Source organism: Cryptotermes secundus, unplaced genomic scaffold, assembly GCF_002891405.2.
Source record: "Cryptotermes secundus unplaced genomic scaffold, Csec_1.0 scaffold646, whole genome shotgun sequence".
Classification (NCBI taxonomy): domain Eukaryota; kingdom Metazoa; phylum Arthropoda; class Insecta; order Blattodea; family Kalotermitidae; genus Cryptotermes; species Cryptotermes secundus.
Window position 1 is genome coordinate 760,247 of NW_019722433.1, and position 15,678 is coordinate 775,924.

The window sequence follows — 15,678 nt, forward strand, 5'->3', positions numbered from 1 at the left end:
ATTAGTTGGAGTTGAGTGGTCAGTTTCACGCCCCGGAGGCTTTACCCCCGGGGAAAGAGCCCCTGATACCCAGAGCCGGTCTGAACGACGTCAGAAAGAGAAAATTCTTGATCCTACCGGGACTCGAACTCCAACCCTTCGGTCGTCCAGCCTGTAGCTAGTCGCTATACCGACTACGCTAGCCCGGCCCGCAATACGAATGTACAAGTAGCAGTAAATATTAATTTGATAAATAAGTGCTGCCAACTAACTAATTAACCAACGAACTATATGACTGAAGCACCAACTCCCTAGTAAAGAGTCATCCTTAAAAATCAAAACACTCCAAGTTACAAAAGCATAAACTTGTTGACCTGAGCAAGAAATTCCTTGTTGTTATGAAAGCCACAAGTCCGTCGATATATTCACAAATGCTCGCCATAGCTGACCCCTATCCTGAGATAGTTCAATCACATTTTCGTTTATTTAATACAGAACTATTTTAATACTGTCATCTAATACACCAACACAGTACCTTCCTTCTTCATGTGATAAATTGTCTTTTGCATAATAACCCCACCAATAATGGACAGAAAACTGTCAAAGTTCCTAGTTTTGTAATTTCATCCTTTCCTTTCTTGCTTCAGCTTTCTTAGATCTTCTTGAATATCCAATACAAACATTGTTATGTAACACAAAATCTTAATAATGTACAATTCCTGGTAGGTTAGTTCAGGGTTCAACGAGGAAATGTTGGCAAATCTCAAGCTAAGGGTACTGAGAATATCAATAAATTATATACAAACCCCTAAAGGTCTGAACAACTGTTGACGTCAGATTAGTTGGTTTACCTCCATTATATTTCATAAGATATCACAAAACACAGTGATGTGTGAAAAAGAAACTAAAGGTAGAGAATGTTGAATAGGTTCCTTTCGTAGCCAATTTGCTTATCAACCATTTAATAGGTTTCTTCTCTCTTCTCACTGAAATTAATTACTGTAATATCATTCGATCAATACAGGCCATAATGAAGTATAATAAACATTTATTTTATTATTAACCACTCCATAACCTTTCTTTATGTTACAAATGTATTACAAAAAACTTATCTCACTCTGAAAGGAGAACTTGACTCAAATTTCAACATATTGAATATATCAGAATATTGCAATGTCAACCAAAAACACTTCACACAATACACCATCACAAAACACGAAGTGCTTCAGGTTGACTGCATATATACAATATATATACATAATATATGTATATCACCATTATTAATTATATCTGTTGAGGCAGTTAATCTTACAATATCTTGAGCTTTAAGTCAATTTTCTTGCGCCACCACTCACACAACTCTTTAATCAGCAACAAATTAAAAACCAATTCCTTCAAACAATTCAATATAATTTCACCACAAAACAACTGAAACCCAGTAAGAATTACACAAACAATAACTTCCTTAAAGGTAACCCATAGTACACTATATATAAATCATACTTAAAACAGCAAAGGCAAATTAAAATTACACAAATTATTATAAGAGATTATCATTTAATGTTATTATTAAATCTTAAAATAGATGGTAAGTGCTGATACTATCCCTAGGTTATATCTAAGAATATCTGTATGCTTGAAACAGTCATCTAATAAAGTTTAAGTGGTCATAAACTCAATGTATGCACAAAGCAGGAATTCCACTATTCCTAGATGTCAAAAATGGAACCATAATTGGCATACTGATATAACTGAAACCCATCTGTTACGTGAAGTTAAGCTACTCATTTACGAGTAGTTACAGAATTTGAAGCATTATGACAATTGCATTATATTACAATTTATTCCTGATATTCATATTTACGTTCTGTCTCTGTGAATGTTGCGTATAATACGTCACTGAGATACTGAGGATGTTATATTAGAGATGTCAATGTAGCTGTACAGAGGTGGCGCAAACATCAGTACCCATCAGAATGTATTGGCTGGCAAGTTACATCTGTTACCTGCTATTCCTGTTCTATTCTGTCAGGTACGGTGAGTGTATTTCGTGTGCGATTACGCTGCTTAAACAAGAAGGAATATGTTCTTCAAAAAGTGGTTTTCTAGCGATTGTTATACAATGGCATCATAATTTTGATTCAGTTCTACCAACACCTAAGGCCACGTACAAACTGTGTCAGAAATTTGGATAACATGGCACTGTGTTCAACAAGATTAGAAGAGAACAAAACACTAATTTGCCAAGCAGTGTTCCAAACTCGTAAGAAATCTACTCACAGACTTGCTCTGGAGCGAGGAATCTATACACGGTCATACCAACGGATCTATATATAATAATACAAATGCCGTCGTGAATGCAACAATTTATTTGGTTGTAGTCCTTTGTCTTTTCTTCCTCTACACTACATGTTTCGGCAAAAATATTCAAGATGAGCAGCGACACACACAGGGAGCCTGCACAGAATAATACATGAATGGTGCTGGAAACAAGAAATAACCGCTGCAGCACATGTAGACAAGAGCAGGTATCCCTGTGATTTAAAACTTCAAATTTTAAATTTTAAATTAAAAAAAAATTAAACTTTAAACTGGAATTCTAAAATCAAATTGACGAGCGTATGTTGGCGAGATTTTAAACAAAACTGACAGGCTGGTGTTTTAGATTTTGGATTGTGTTGCAGTGTGACAGCTACGTATTGAAAAATACACCTGATGGTGGCCAGTTACGGCCGAAACATTAGTGTAGAGGAAGAAAAGACAAAGAACTACAACCAAATAAATTGTTGCATTCAAGACGGCATTTGTATTATTACATATAGAAGTGCATAGTGCAACAGGATGCTTAAATATATCAAATGATATTAAATTAATCAAAATTCAAGCACTAAATTTCGAGATTACCTCATGGGTGACTAGAAGATGATCCTGAGTGCACATTTCACTTTTATAAGCTCATGTTAGATGAACTTCATATAGACCAGAAGGTAGTCAATTTGTACATTTTTGGTATGCAATTTAATCATTAACAATTTTTAACCCCATGGGTAGTGCTGGGTAGTGACTTCTGTGACATCGTTGTCTTGTGAAGACTTGAAGTGTGATTATAAGGCGTCATTCATGTGTAATACTTGGAGTGCGTGTTTCAGTGAGTCTGCTATAGTGCCTGAGGTTTAGCTGTGGTACCGGGAGAGGACCAGTGTGTGTAAATCAACGATAGCGCTGTGTTTAAATGTGATTGAGCGAGAGTGTAACCAAGGTGCTTATAAGTCCAATCATCCGAACTAGAATCCGTCATTTTCGTTGCGCGTACCCTCCTACACGTGACAATTTGTGTTTATTAAGAAAATATGCATGATAAAATGACAGCATAATGGTTCCCACACACACTGTATTTCAATTCAAAAGACTGTCAGAGAACAGTCATATAAACGTTAATGCAGTAATATTAGTTTATTAATTTGGAGTTTGTTGTGTTGGCAACCATATAATAACACCATCTGTAGATAAACTTTGTGAGTTTCCTTGCTGTTTGAAAGTTGTTTTATGATTGTGGCTGTAACTCTTTCAAAACACACTTCTTTTCAGTTAAATAATTTATAATAGCCCTGCATATATATATACACACACACAATTACACGCACAATACAGTTCACCCAGTTTCTAAAAATCTAAAGTTGCAAGAGAAAACGGGATCTTGTTATGCATAGATTATTAAAAATAACTTATAACTCGATTATTTCATTTGTTGCATGAAAGAACGTTAAAACTGTAGTACTGTCATTACAATTGTGACCGCGCCTTAGCTCAAGCGGTTAGTCGCTTGCTTCCCACCACGGTGGCCAGGGTTCGATCCGGGGTCTGGTCAAGTGGGATTTGTGGTGGACAAAGTGGCACTGGAGCAGGTTTTCTCCGAGTACTTCGGTTTCCCCTGCCAATCTTCATTCCACCAATTGCTCCACAATCACCCTCACCTATCATCTGGGGCTCGTACAATAGGGCAGAAGTGGCCGGAGTACAAGGGATTTAGTCCCACCCCAGTAGCAATAAGAAAAACAATGTCATTACAAATTTTCTGGTTATAGCTGTAGATCTGTTGCTACTGACTGTGTTATAACAGGGCCCGGATTTTGATGACCTGAAAATATTTAAAAATGACCAAAAAATCCAGAAAAATGACCTACAATATAACCCAAAAATGTAATATGCAGGGCCCGGATTTTGATGACCTGAAAATATTTAAAAAATGACCGAAAAAATCCAGAAAAATGACCTAAAGGAGAAAAGAAAGAACACTTCGCTTCCATGTTATTCACGTTTCAGAAAACGTACGAAGAAAAATCCTCTAAAATGGCCAAAAATGACAAGAAATACCCTTAAAAGTCCCAAAATTTACCAAAAAAATTACGACAAAAATGAAAAAATGACCTTAAGCCTAAAAATATAAAAACAAAAATTACCTATAAAATTTACATTTCTGTAACCAGCAGCTCATATCCGAGATTTATATATTTAAGAGCATCGCAAAGGATACAAGGAAAAAAAAGATGACATGTCATCAAAATCCGGGTCTTGGTTATAAGAAACAGATTCAACGCCTGAAGATACAAGGATTGTGCTGAAGACATACGACGAGACACATTTTAAAGGAAATAACACTCAAACAAGGAAGTAGAAATTAACGCAGAAAAATTAATGTTAGTAACATTTTCTCACACGAAGATGCTGCATATTATGACGCCGGATAGATTATGGGAGTAACAATGACAATGGGAGAGCTCATTGATACAAAAGCAACTCCACTATCAGCACTTACGTGCTAGAAGTAAAGTGCGCATGACCCTGATTTAAAAAAACTGAATGGCAAGACTGGAGATAATTATTATTAACATTTCATGTTATATACGTTTTAACTATATTTCAAAAAAAAAATGAACTGGAATGTAGCAGCGAACTACGTTCACTTTTCTGATATATTCACAGCACGAAACAATGTTTATATCACAAATTTCGTTCTCAAAATTCACATTACTAATGGACCGATAGAATGAAATTAACACAAAACTGCAGATTACCAAGAAAGCTGAATTTAAAAACATGCGTTGGGTTTGAGGTTCTCACAGCGTTTACTGTAAAGAGTTCGATCTTCTGGTATATAAGGTCATGTAAGTCCATTGAAAGTCAACGGATATTTCAGGGACACATCACCATCATCTTCAGGATCAACTAGTACGCCAAGAGAGAACCCATGATAAAGCAGGCAGCAAGCAGAGGATGCTTGATTTCACCGATGTACACGGCGTTATATCCCAAAAGGTAGAACTCGTCTCAAGTATACGCATTTTTATGCCTACAAGACATTCAAATATATCAACTGGAATTTGTGAAAAATATATACACCTCCTTGAAATCTTCCAACACCAAAAGAAAATAATCGCAAAAAAAAAAAAAGGAGCATGTTTTGATCTAATCTTTCTTGTCTTTGTCAGAGTTCCAGTACCAAAGGACTTGCCCGGCAATGATACCGTTCAGTATCGATGTACAAAGGTAGGTAAAGAGAAGAATGTTATCACCAGTGTCCTGTATGGTCGTGAACACGCGGGCAAGCGCGCCAAAGAACAGCATGAAGCATGTTACGGCTGAAAGTTGGCCTGTACTCCGGTTCTTGTAATTGGTGACTGCTTGGATCAGCTGTAACAGAAGACATAGTAAAACACCTCTTATCGGGGATGGACACGAGAGGAGAAGGCGTATCCAAAAAAATTAGTTTGAAAGTAAGCGCAACGACAGAAAATACGTAGTTCTGTTTTTAGCGTCATTACTCGCTAACGGATTTCCACAACTTAATTATATATATAGATGGAAGCAAGCAAAATCATAAAATCCAACAGAAATAATTAAAGTGACAAATATACGAGCTAGTTTTGTAAAAACATGAAAAACGAGCGTTTTTTTTTTCAGAAGTGAAGTACAGAGTGATTCTAGATTACTTTCGGGGTTTCCGTGGCCTATAAACGGAAAGCATTCTTATCAAGAATAAAAACGTGACAAATATACGAGCTAGTTGTGTAAAAACATGAACAACGAGCGTTTTTTTACAAGAAAAGCACAGAATATTTCTAAATTACTGTCGGGATTTTCGTGGACTATAAACTGAAACTGCGACAATAATTTAGAATCACCCTCTTTTATATAACTTACAGTTGAAGAAAAGGAATATTTTAAAATTTATCTTCTGAACTTGCGACAAAGTATCGCCAAGTTTCTGGTGTTATATGAACCACTTATGTTTATAATTTATAGTTTTATAATTTAAGTGTTCGGAAAGCAGGAACAGTATGAGTATTTCTTACGAAGTTGGCTATGACATAAACATTACAATTAAAGCCCTAATCTGTTACTGCCAGTTCCTAGTATTAAGAACTGGATATCCCTAAGCACAGTACTCCCTACTTGTTGTTATAACCGTAACAAACATTTTGGGACCTAGTACTTACTGCTCCTTTGAGTCTGAACTAGTTCTTTCCACATCTTCTTTAGTTAAAACTATTTCTCTTTAGTTCTTAACTTGTGCATCTGAGGCGTTATGTGTAGAGTTAAGAAATGCCTCACGGGAAGGGCGTGTCCGTCCGTCCGTTCGAACTGAGTATCTACGCCTAAAGGGTTCTTTTTTTACGTCCTACATTCTTGAGTCCCACTAAAAGCTGTCAGAAATTTTCGATTTTCAATCATACTGAATCATAACAAAGACAATTTTACATAATATCACAAATGAACTTCTGCATGTAAAGCATAAGCCATTAATAAAATTTTGGTGAAATTCGAGCTGAGAGACATGCGAATTATATTATTTGACCATTTTGATTTTAGCTGTCATACAGAATTTTAGCAAAATGTGATCAATGACTTACGTTATATATGAAGACGTTCATTTATGACGTTATGTAAAATGGATTTTGTTATGAACCCATAAGGATGTAAATCTGAATTGCCCGAAAAAAAGTATCTAATATCGATTTTTGAAAAATGTAAGTTAGCCTCAGATACTGGGTCACAGAGGGAGGGGCACGGCCTCTGCAAAAGGTGTTGTTTTTCTTACGTAGAAAAGGACGCCTAATACGAGTAAGAACAGTAAACATGGAACGTTCTTTCGTTATGTCAAATATCAGCGAGAATTCAGTCCGGCAAATGACGATATGGTAAGGGCTATTTTTTTTTCTGAAAAGAGCAGTAAATACTAGGAATGTTTCGATTCCTGTGCGTACCAACAGCAGCGGTAACTACTACAGAATTACTGGGTTCTTGGACTTTCTTCCATTGTCCGGAACTCTAGGTAACAGAGGACATGACGTTTCGGAGTGATTGAGATTAGGTCTTTCTAACAGGCCCAACCAAGTAGGTGTCTTCCTTCCTCACCTGAAGATGGAAACAGATCCGGTTTCCGAAACGTCGTGTCCTCTATTACCTAGAGTTCCGGACGATGGAAAAAGTCCATAAACCCAGTAATTCTGTGTCATCCGCCATCGTCAGAACCCTTTAGAATCTAGAAAATACTAGTTTTGTATACTCTGCTCACAGATTTCTAATTTTTAATAGTGATAACTGGTAGTCAAGGGTCTGGGATTTGTACTGTAACATTTACGTAACAAAGCGACGGTAAGGAAACAGGCAAAATTCAGATTGAATATAGGAACTTCAGGGAAGAATTAATCGTCTATGCTCCTTTGATACGACACGGACCACAAAAAAAAAACGCCTCCAATTCGTTGCCGCGGGAACGCCTTTACCGAAGAACTAATCGCTTGCTTTCCTTTGATATGATATGACGCCTCCAAAAACCCTCCGTTGCCGCGGAAAAGTCTTTACCGAGTTGTTACCTAGCAACGACATGGAGATATACACACATACCAATAGACACAAGCATCCAACAATTCTTTTATTGTTGCGTGTATTCGTCGCAGCGAGAACGTGTTTACTGAGCCGTTGCCTGGCAATGGAAGGAGGAATACACTTTACCGAACCTTCGCCTAACGATAGGAGAGGCACATATAGAGGGACATAGACTGATGGGAGGAATTTATGAAGTATGCCGTTGACATGGGCACGGGTGCCATGATATACATATAAAGTTTAATAAAGATTGGTTCAGGTTTCCAGAAGTTAATAGGGGGAGGAGTCACAGAAACACAGACATACAGAAAGCATTGAGATCGCATAAGCCTACTTTCATTTTTTCAAAATAAGGAACGTAGACTAGGAAGTACCTCATTTTTGTATACATACATGTTCCATACATGGAAATCGTACCTGCATTATGAAAAAAAATTCAAGCAGTTCATACCAGGTTCCCTAAGTCTAGCTCCAATAGTTCTTCAGGCGCTATAGTCTTCAAATCGAAGGCTACAGATAATTCCTGCCGCCCTCGTCTTCATAATACACACAAAACTGTATCAAAAAAACTTGCATATTCTTGAAGATGTGTTACCTTACATCATTTAGGACACATGCGTGTCACGAGTGTCAAGCCCCCTCACAATTTCGCACATACGTCATGTTGTTATTACTGACTGCCCAAAGTTCATACCGAATTTCGTGAAAATCGAACAATTGGTTCAAGAGGCGAAAGAGTGGCATGGAGACAAACACAAAGGCGATCCCATAAGATTACATTACCTTCTTAAGAGAAAAACTAAAATTGTTTGCTGTAAATAAATGAATAGACGACATCTGAGAACAACGGCTGACCCACCATAATAGAGTGGATAAAAACAAGTTCCCCTTCAACAGAAACCGTGAGGATATAGAGACCATTCAAAAGATGGCTATGAAGTCCAATAGGCTTAAGAGTAATTCGTGTAAGGAAGAAAGAGATATATCAAGATGCAACACGTTTCACAGAAGCCGGAACAGGCCGTCGCCCTAATCTCTGAATTGGAGGACAAGAAGAAATTTACGTCTGTAGACTGAGCCTCAAAATTAGTCTTTTCGAATACTAGACAACGCAGCACCTTGAAAGATAAAGATCGTTTCGTTGATGTCTGGAAACTAACACTACAGATTAAGGCAGGGGCATAGCATTTTCAGAAGGCTGAACAAGACAAGACAAATCTTTAAAGAAGAAAAAAAAAAGAGGCTAGGTAGCAACAGAAGGAGGAGGAGTAAGAGCAGAAGCAACATACTACAAAGGTCCCGCTGTTTCAGCATACATATCGCACCTTCATCTCATGCCCACCGGAAGAACGCGTTATCGCGAGACCGTCTCAACCTCGTGTACACCTGCAGTTGGAGTGGCCCCAACCAGGCAGTCGTCGCCCACAACAGACACACAAAAACAATAATCCAAAGAGGCTATCTCCACCCGGTAGCGTAGTTGGAAGAACAAATGCAGCTGTTAGCCTATTTTCCTTCCTTACGGGGATAAAAAAAAAAAGATGAGGGGTTCAGGTTATCGTGCTCTCTGCTTCCCCGTTTCAACTCCTACTTCAGTTCACAGGTTTTCACAAAACTTGGTATTAACGTTATGAAATGGGAGGTCATCACAATATACTCTTTAATTCTCTACAGTCAGCAACAACATAACTCGCGAACTTAGAGTTAGAGTTGGAGTTGGAGCGCCATTACGTCTAGGGTTATGAAATACTGTACAGCAATAATTCTACGGGAAGTATACAACTATACGTAATTCAAGCATTATCTTTGTGTTAACGTAAAATAACAACATGGTGGCCGTGTGAAAATTCACTTTTTCTTTCGGTTTTATGGTAGTACCTAATGAACCGCTGGATCTAGGCAAGTGAAATCTGATATACGGATAAATCATAAATATAATTTCACATTATGCAAGAATACTACTCGTATATCAGCAATTAAAACATGGTCACGACGCGAATATTTCATGTCGCCAAAAAATTTAACGTACACACAACTACCGTATTTACGCATGTATAGGCCGCACATTTTTTTGCCAGAAATTCAAGAGGAAAACTGGGGTGCGGCTTATATTCGAAATATTCGAAATCACACTTCATTTAAAAAAAATCATATTCATAATTAGTAATACAGGGTGTTCTGCTCCTGAAATAATATTACAAGAAAATTATTTTTTCTATAATTTCTGTCTGAAAATTGTGCTGCGGCCTATACACGCACGCGGCCTATACATGCGTAAATACGGTATGTTTAAGCAATAAGTTCTTCACATAAATACAACAGCAAATACATTATTATTATTATTATTTAAGTAGTGAAGCACGGCCAATTTCTGAAATACATCACCGATTTCGGTTCAGATTTCCGGTAAATTGCAGCTGGCCTTCGCCAGCACAGTCATTCTTGATTCCGGGTTCTGCGGGACCCATGATCGTATTTTTATACCTCACGCTCTTAGGTAAGCAGGCATTGTGTGATCTGCTCGGAACTCTGTTTTGATTATTTCGTTAGCAATAATTTAAATTCGACATGTTTTATGACTTAATTATAACAAGAACAGAGACTGAGTGTAAGCACAGTGCTACGATGACTCATGTGTGAGTGAGGGTAAAGAACCACGCCTTCTTAACCTTGGGAATGGACGGAGATTTTGACAGTCGATGTCAAGTGGGTAGGACATCTGCTTCGTATCTCGGAGGTTGGGAGTTTAAATCTCGGTCCGGAGACCAGGCTATTCTGATACAGGTTTACAGTGAATTTCCTCAGTCCCTGGAGGCAAATTCCGATGGTAAGAAACATTTTAGAAACGTACCTGCGGTCAGTGACTGCTGGTGCAACTGGGAAGGAGGTACGCATCATCGAAAGGGAACGCGAGAAACGTTAGAATGCTTCCGAACGTAAAGTGTCCATCGAATCAAGTTCTAAACGTATGATGACAGATTTTTTTTTTAAATCCAGAGAATCGAACCAAACATTTCCCCCCAGAATAAACTCTTATCACTTATCTATACACTATATTAAAACCGTTCTTATACTACAAGGCTATAGTAACGATCCTTTATCTATATGGTAAAATATATGAGCCCGATACTATCATTTCCCGAAATGAATGTATGTTTACTAATAATTAATTCGCTTAATGGGGGGTGGAGTCCAACTGGGTCCACCCGGTACGGCGGCCACTGATTGGCCTATTGTGGCCTGCATCGGGTGATTATGATGATGGAGAATTTGGTGGAATGAAGAGTGGCAGAGGAAACCGAAGTACTAGGAGAAAACCTGCCACAGCGCCACTTTGTCCACCACAAATCCTACTTGACCAGACCCGGGATCGAACCTGGGTCGCCGCGGTGGGGAGCCAGGGACTAACCGCTTGAGCTATGGCGCGGCCTATGTATGTTCACTAACTTTTGATGAAATATCTGTAACTATCTGGTAAAAGCAGGGCATACGGTAGCGTAGTTGGTTGAGGCACTATGCTACAAGCCTGAAGGTAGAGGGTTCGAGTCCCGATGAGATGGATTTTTTTCAATTGACCTAATACTTCCAACCGCACTATGGCTCTGGGGTCGACTGAGCCTCTAACAGAAATGAATACCAGGAATCTTCCTAGGGGTAAAGGGCTGCCGGTGCGTAAGGCTGACAACCTTACCGCCATCTGTGAGCAGAATGTGTAGAAAATGTGGGAACCTCGACCTCTCACAACCCTACGGGCCTTCACAACCTGTTGTAGGGATAGCTTTACCTTTACCTTATCTGGTAATAACATATGAAGGTTCAACGCTAACAGCAAAGCTCATTACTGGAAATGACCATCAGCTAGAAAAGGCAGAGGTAAAATCGTCTCTCTGTTTAATTAAGCGCCGCACCATGAGGAAGTAAGACAGAGCGGAGCTCCACCATTATTGACCTCAGCACTAGATGAACTTGAGTGGTCAACTTCACGCCTCAGCCGGTTTAACTCAGGGGAAAGAGCCCCCAGTAACCTTTGATGAGGCTGGGTGAGTCCCAGATTGAGTCTGAATCCTGTGGGGAAAATCTCTTGCCCTTGCCGGGAATCGAAGCCTGGCCGTCCAGCAAGCATTCCGTCACTATACCGACTGAGTTATCTCGGGTCTCGATCCTAAGCTAATTCCATTCACTTTCCACCCTCACAATCCCCCATCTTTAACATAATCTTCCTACACCCTTCTCAGCCATTCGGGTGGGAATATTTCCATGTCTCCCCTATCCGAGCTGCATGTTCATTCAGTGCCGGATTTTGGGGAGGGGGGGAGGGGGATCCAGAAAAGAGAACTACAATCCACATATTTTATTTATACATTTGTTTCACTAAACCAAAGAAAAGGTAGTTTATATTTTTAGTTATTATAAGATAAAAGAAAGAGCTAGGAAAAAAAAAGAATTGTCGTAACCGAAATTTGTTGTTGCTGATAGAGACCTCCATATTTTGACTGCTCCGTAAACTAGATCTGACGCTACGAATTTCAGGCGACGAGTATAGATCACAAGCTGCCATGTAATGGAGGTTTAACAATACTAAACGGTCCACCTATTTCATATTTCCTTAGTCCGAATATTGGTGCAGCGATAGCGTACATAGCGACTGGCCACGGGCTGGATGACCAAGGGATCGGAGTTTGAGTCCCGGTGGGGTCAAGAGTTTTCACTTCTCCATCTCGTCCACACCGGTTCTGGGGCCCACCCAGCTTCCTATCCAATGAGTACCGGGGGCTCATTCCCCGGGGGTAAAGCGGCCAGGGTCTGAAGCTGACCATCATCTCTAACCAGTGCCGAGTTCAAGAAAATATGGGTCTATACATCCATTCCAAATTCGACTTCATGGCCTAGTCCTTAATTAGTTAAGCACAGGGACAACTTTACCTTTTTTCACCTATTGGTCCGAATATTATCCTGATAGAAAAGTGCTGTCCTCTATGATATAACGCCGTGTAGTTTTCTTAAATAAACAGACGTTTCGGAGGAACATGTTGCCACCATCTTCAAGGTCGAAGATGAAGCCATCCCGACACTGGTTTCACACATTCATGATTTATGTTCTTTCCGCACAGTAAGCGATAATATTACACAACATAAAATAATCGCAGTGTTTTGCGATTTGCAGTCCAAATTCCTAAAAGCAAGTTACGATTAGAATATAATTATTACATAACATTTAAATCCATTTTGAACTTGGCTTTGTTTTGTTTTTTTTTTTTTTTTTGACTGTAAACGGGAAGACAGTAAGGGGAAGCCGATACTAGGTAAAAAAAATGTAAAGGATCCCTGTAACAGGCCGTGGAAGCTCATAACGTTGCTCCTACATTTTATAGACAATCGGCTCACACATGGCGGTGAGGCTGTCAGCCTTACGCGCCGGCCACCCTTTACCCCCAAGAAGATTTTCTGGTATTCATTTCTGTTAGAGGTCAAGTCGACCCCAGCGCCATAGTACAGATGGAAGAATTAAGCCAACTGAAAAAAATCCAATGACCTATTCGGGAATCAAACGTGCGACCTTCCGGCTTGTAGCATGGCACTACTTAGAGATTCTTTAGTTCCAATGTAAACAAAACTGTCTAGATATTGAATGATTCATTTTATGTTTCATTTCTGCCTCAGGACAAGATCCGCGCACGGACCACTAAGATTTGTAGGGACTGAGCAATCACCATGGAACCTTACCCCTCCCGCACTCACTCCAGCAGACCCTTACTCACTGGGATGGGCCCAGTTCACACTAATTTCAGATAAGCCTGCCTCGAGGGACCCGGCACTACGACCATAAGCCTTTGTTTCTCAGGCCAGCGCGCGAGGCACGATAACCCCCTGGTTACTGGGATAGCTGATGGGGCAGAAAGAGAGGAACATGTACGTGTTGGCTCAGAATTAACACCTCAAGTCTTCTCCTTCCTCTACGCGGAAGTTCTCAGAAGGCACTGCACGGATGACAGGTTTATGGTAAATGCATGGTACGCATTCGTGTCAGGTTTGAGAGAAATCTTAGCAAGAAAAATACTGCAGCTGCTTTTACCGGTTCTCACGGTCTCTTCGCTTGCGGATTTCTTATATTTTTTCTTCTACCCTGAAGATGGAGGCGATACGTTCTTCCGAAACGTCGGTTAACACCACATATACACGGTGCTAAATCCCAGAAGACTGCTTTCTTCATAGTCACCGCCGTGAAAGCCTCAAATCTTACAAGAAAAATACTGTTCGTTTCCAGACCTGGTCGTTCTGAATAGAATTTTGAGTTCACTAACGGTGATTTGTAGGATGTGTATGGGTTATAACAGAGCTTTAGTTACAGTGCGTCACATTTCCTCACCCTCGGAATCACACCCCTGACGATAGCATTTGTTACAGTCAATGCCGTAAGAACCTCAAATCTCACAAATTTGGCAACTGTTCTAGGAAAATTAAGCGCCTATTTTTCTTTGATACGTCACGAACCGTATATAAAACGACGCGGGAACGTGCTCACAGAGCCGTTGTCTAGCAGCGATAGGAGAGATACATACACACAGAGATTTAAGGGAGGCATTTATGAAGTACGCTGTTCAGATGTGCTCAGGTGCCATGATATACATATCAGTTTCATAAAGATTGGTTCAGGCATTCAAAGGTTGATTGGGGGGGGGGAGATACATAGAGACCAAGTTGATCTCATAAGCCTACTTTTATATTTTCAAAATAAGGAATATAGGCTAAAAACTAGTAGATTCTAAAGGGTTCTGACGATGGTGTATAACAATCGAAATTATTGAACACAACGCTTCTGAAACTAGGTATGTTTCCGTCCCCACGTGCGGGAACACTCCGTTGAGTCCCTTAGAAAGAGTTAACCTCAATCATAGGACGTACAGGTTAGGTGTATCCCCCCCTCACCTAAGGATAGAAACAGATCCACTTTCCGAAACGTTGTTCTCTAGTTTTTTTTTTTTTAGAATAGTGGAACACTGACAAGGTCCAAAAATCCAGTAATTCTGACGCTTAAAACTGTCCGCTCAATAATTTACGTTAAGTTTAGTTGACGGACTGAAGTATTTTAAGAACGAAACTTCAAATTTCACGTTATTCAAAGCGCTCATGCAGGCCACAAGAATAACACAACCAGAACCGAATGTGAACTGCGAAATCTCGCGTCAGGCACAAAACTCACGTGCGTCACAACAAAGTCCTAATTGAATCAACGTAGACATTAAAACTTCAACCTTTCAAAGTCTCTATATGAAAATAAAAATAAGGAGAAGATGTAACGAAAGAAGGAAACAGAATTTGTATAAAACAATGGTATTTAATTGTTATTCCATAGAAATTAATTTAAGGTAGGTTCTCTAACAGACAAAACGCACTGCAATAAGACAGAAGTGTAAGGAGCACGTACCCAGACCGACATACATTACCACATGACACGTTACTGTGTTGTAGGATGATAACGTTCTGTAGGGACTGATTTACCGTCGTTTTGGAAAATCTAATTGCTTCCATCTTGAAGAGATGTCGGCAGACAACACCATGGTGTCATTATTCGAGAACAGAAATGAAATTAGATATAATCCGCAATGAAATACTGCACTCTTCTATTACCATGGACATTTTCAGATTAAGCCCATGGCGTTGAAAGAACGAGCCCGATAAACGTGAAAGATGGACGGGATTAATCTGATAATACTCGTACATGGAGAGTGAACAACAGTGACGAGTGACGATGCTAATGATGACGTTTAATTAACCAATATTCTCTGTTCACAGTTCATGTTGGCATTT

General features: G+C 39.4%; 1 protein-coding gene across 1 annotated transcript in view; it reads right to left on the bottom strand.

Moving 5' to 3' along the window:
* Positions 1-4,478: 4,478 nt before the first annotated feature.
* LOC111861418 (mannose-P-dolichol utilization defect 1 protein homolog) overlaps positions 4,479-15,678 on the bottom strand; it is a 137,873-nt gene continuing 126,673 nt past the window's right edge. The window contains exon 5 of the mRNA XM_023845963.2: positions 4,479-5,670. Within this exon, the coding sequence (XP_023701731.1) occupies positions 5,446-5,670 (225 nt within the window). The 3' untranslated portion in view covers positions 4,479-5,445. The remainder of the gene's footprint in view (positions 5,671-15,678) is intronic.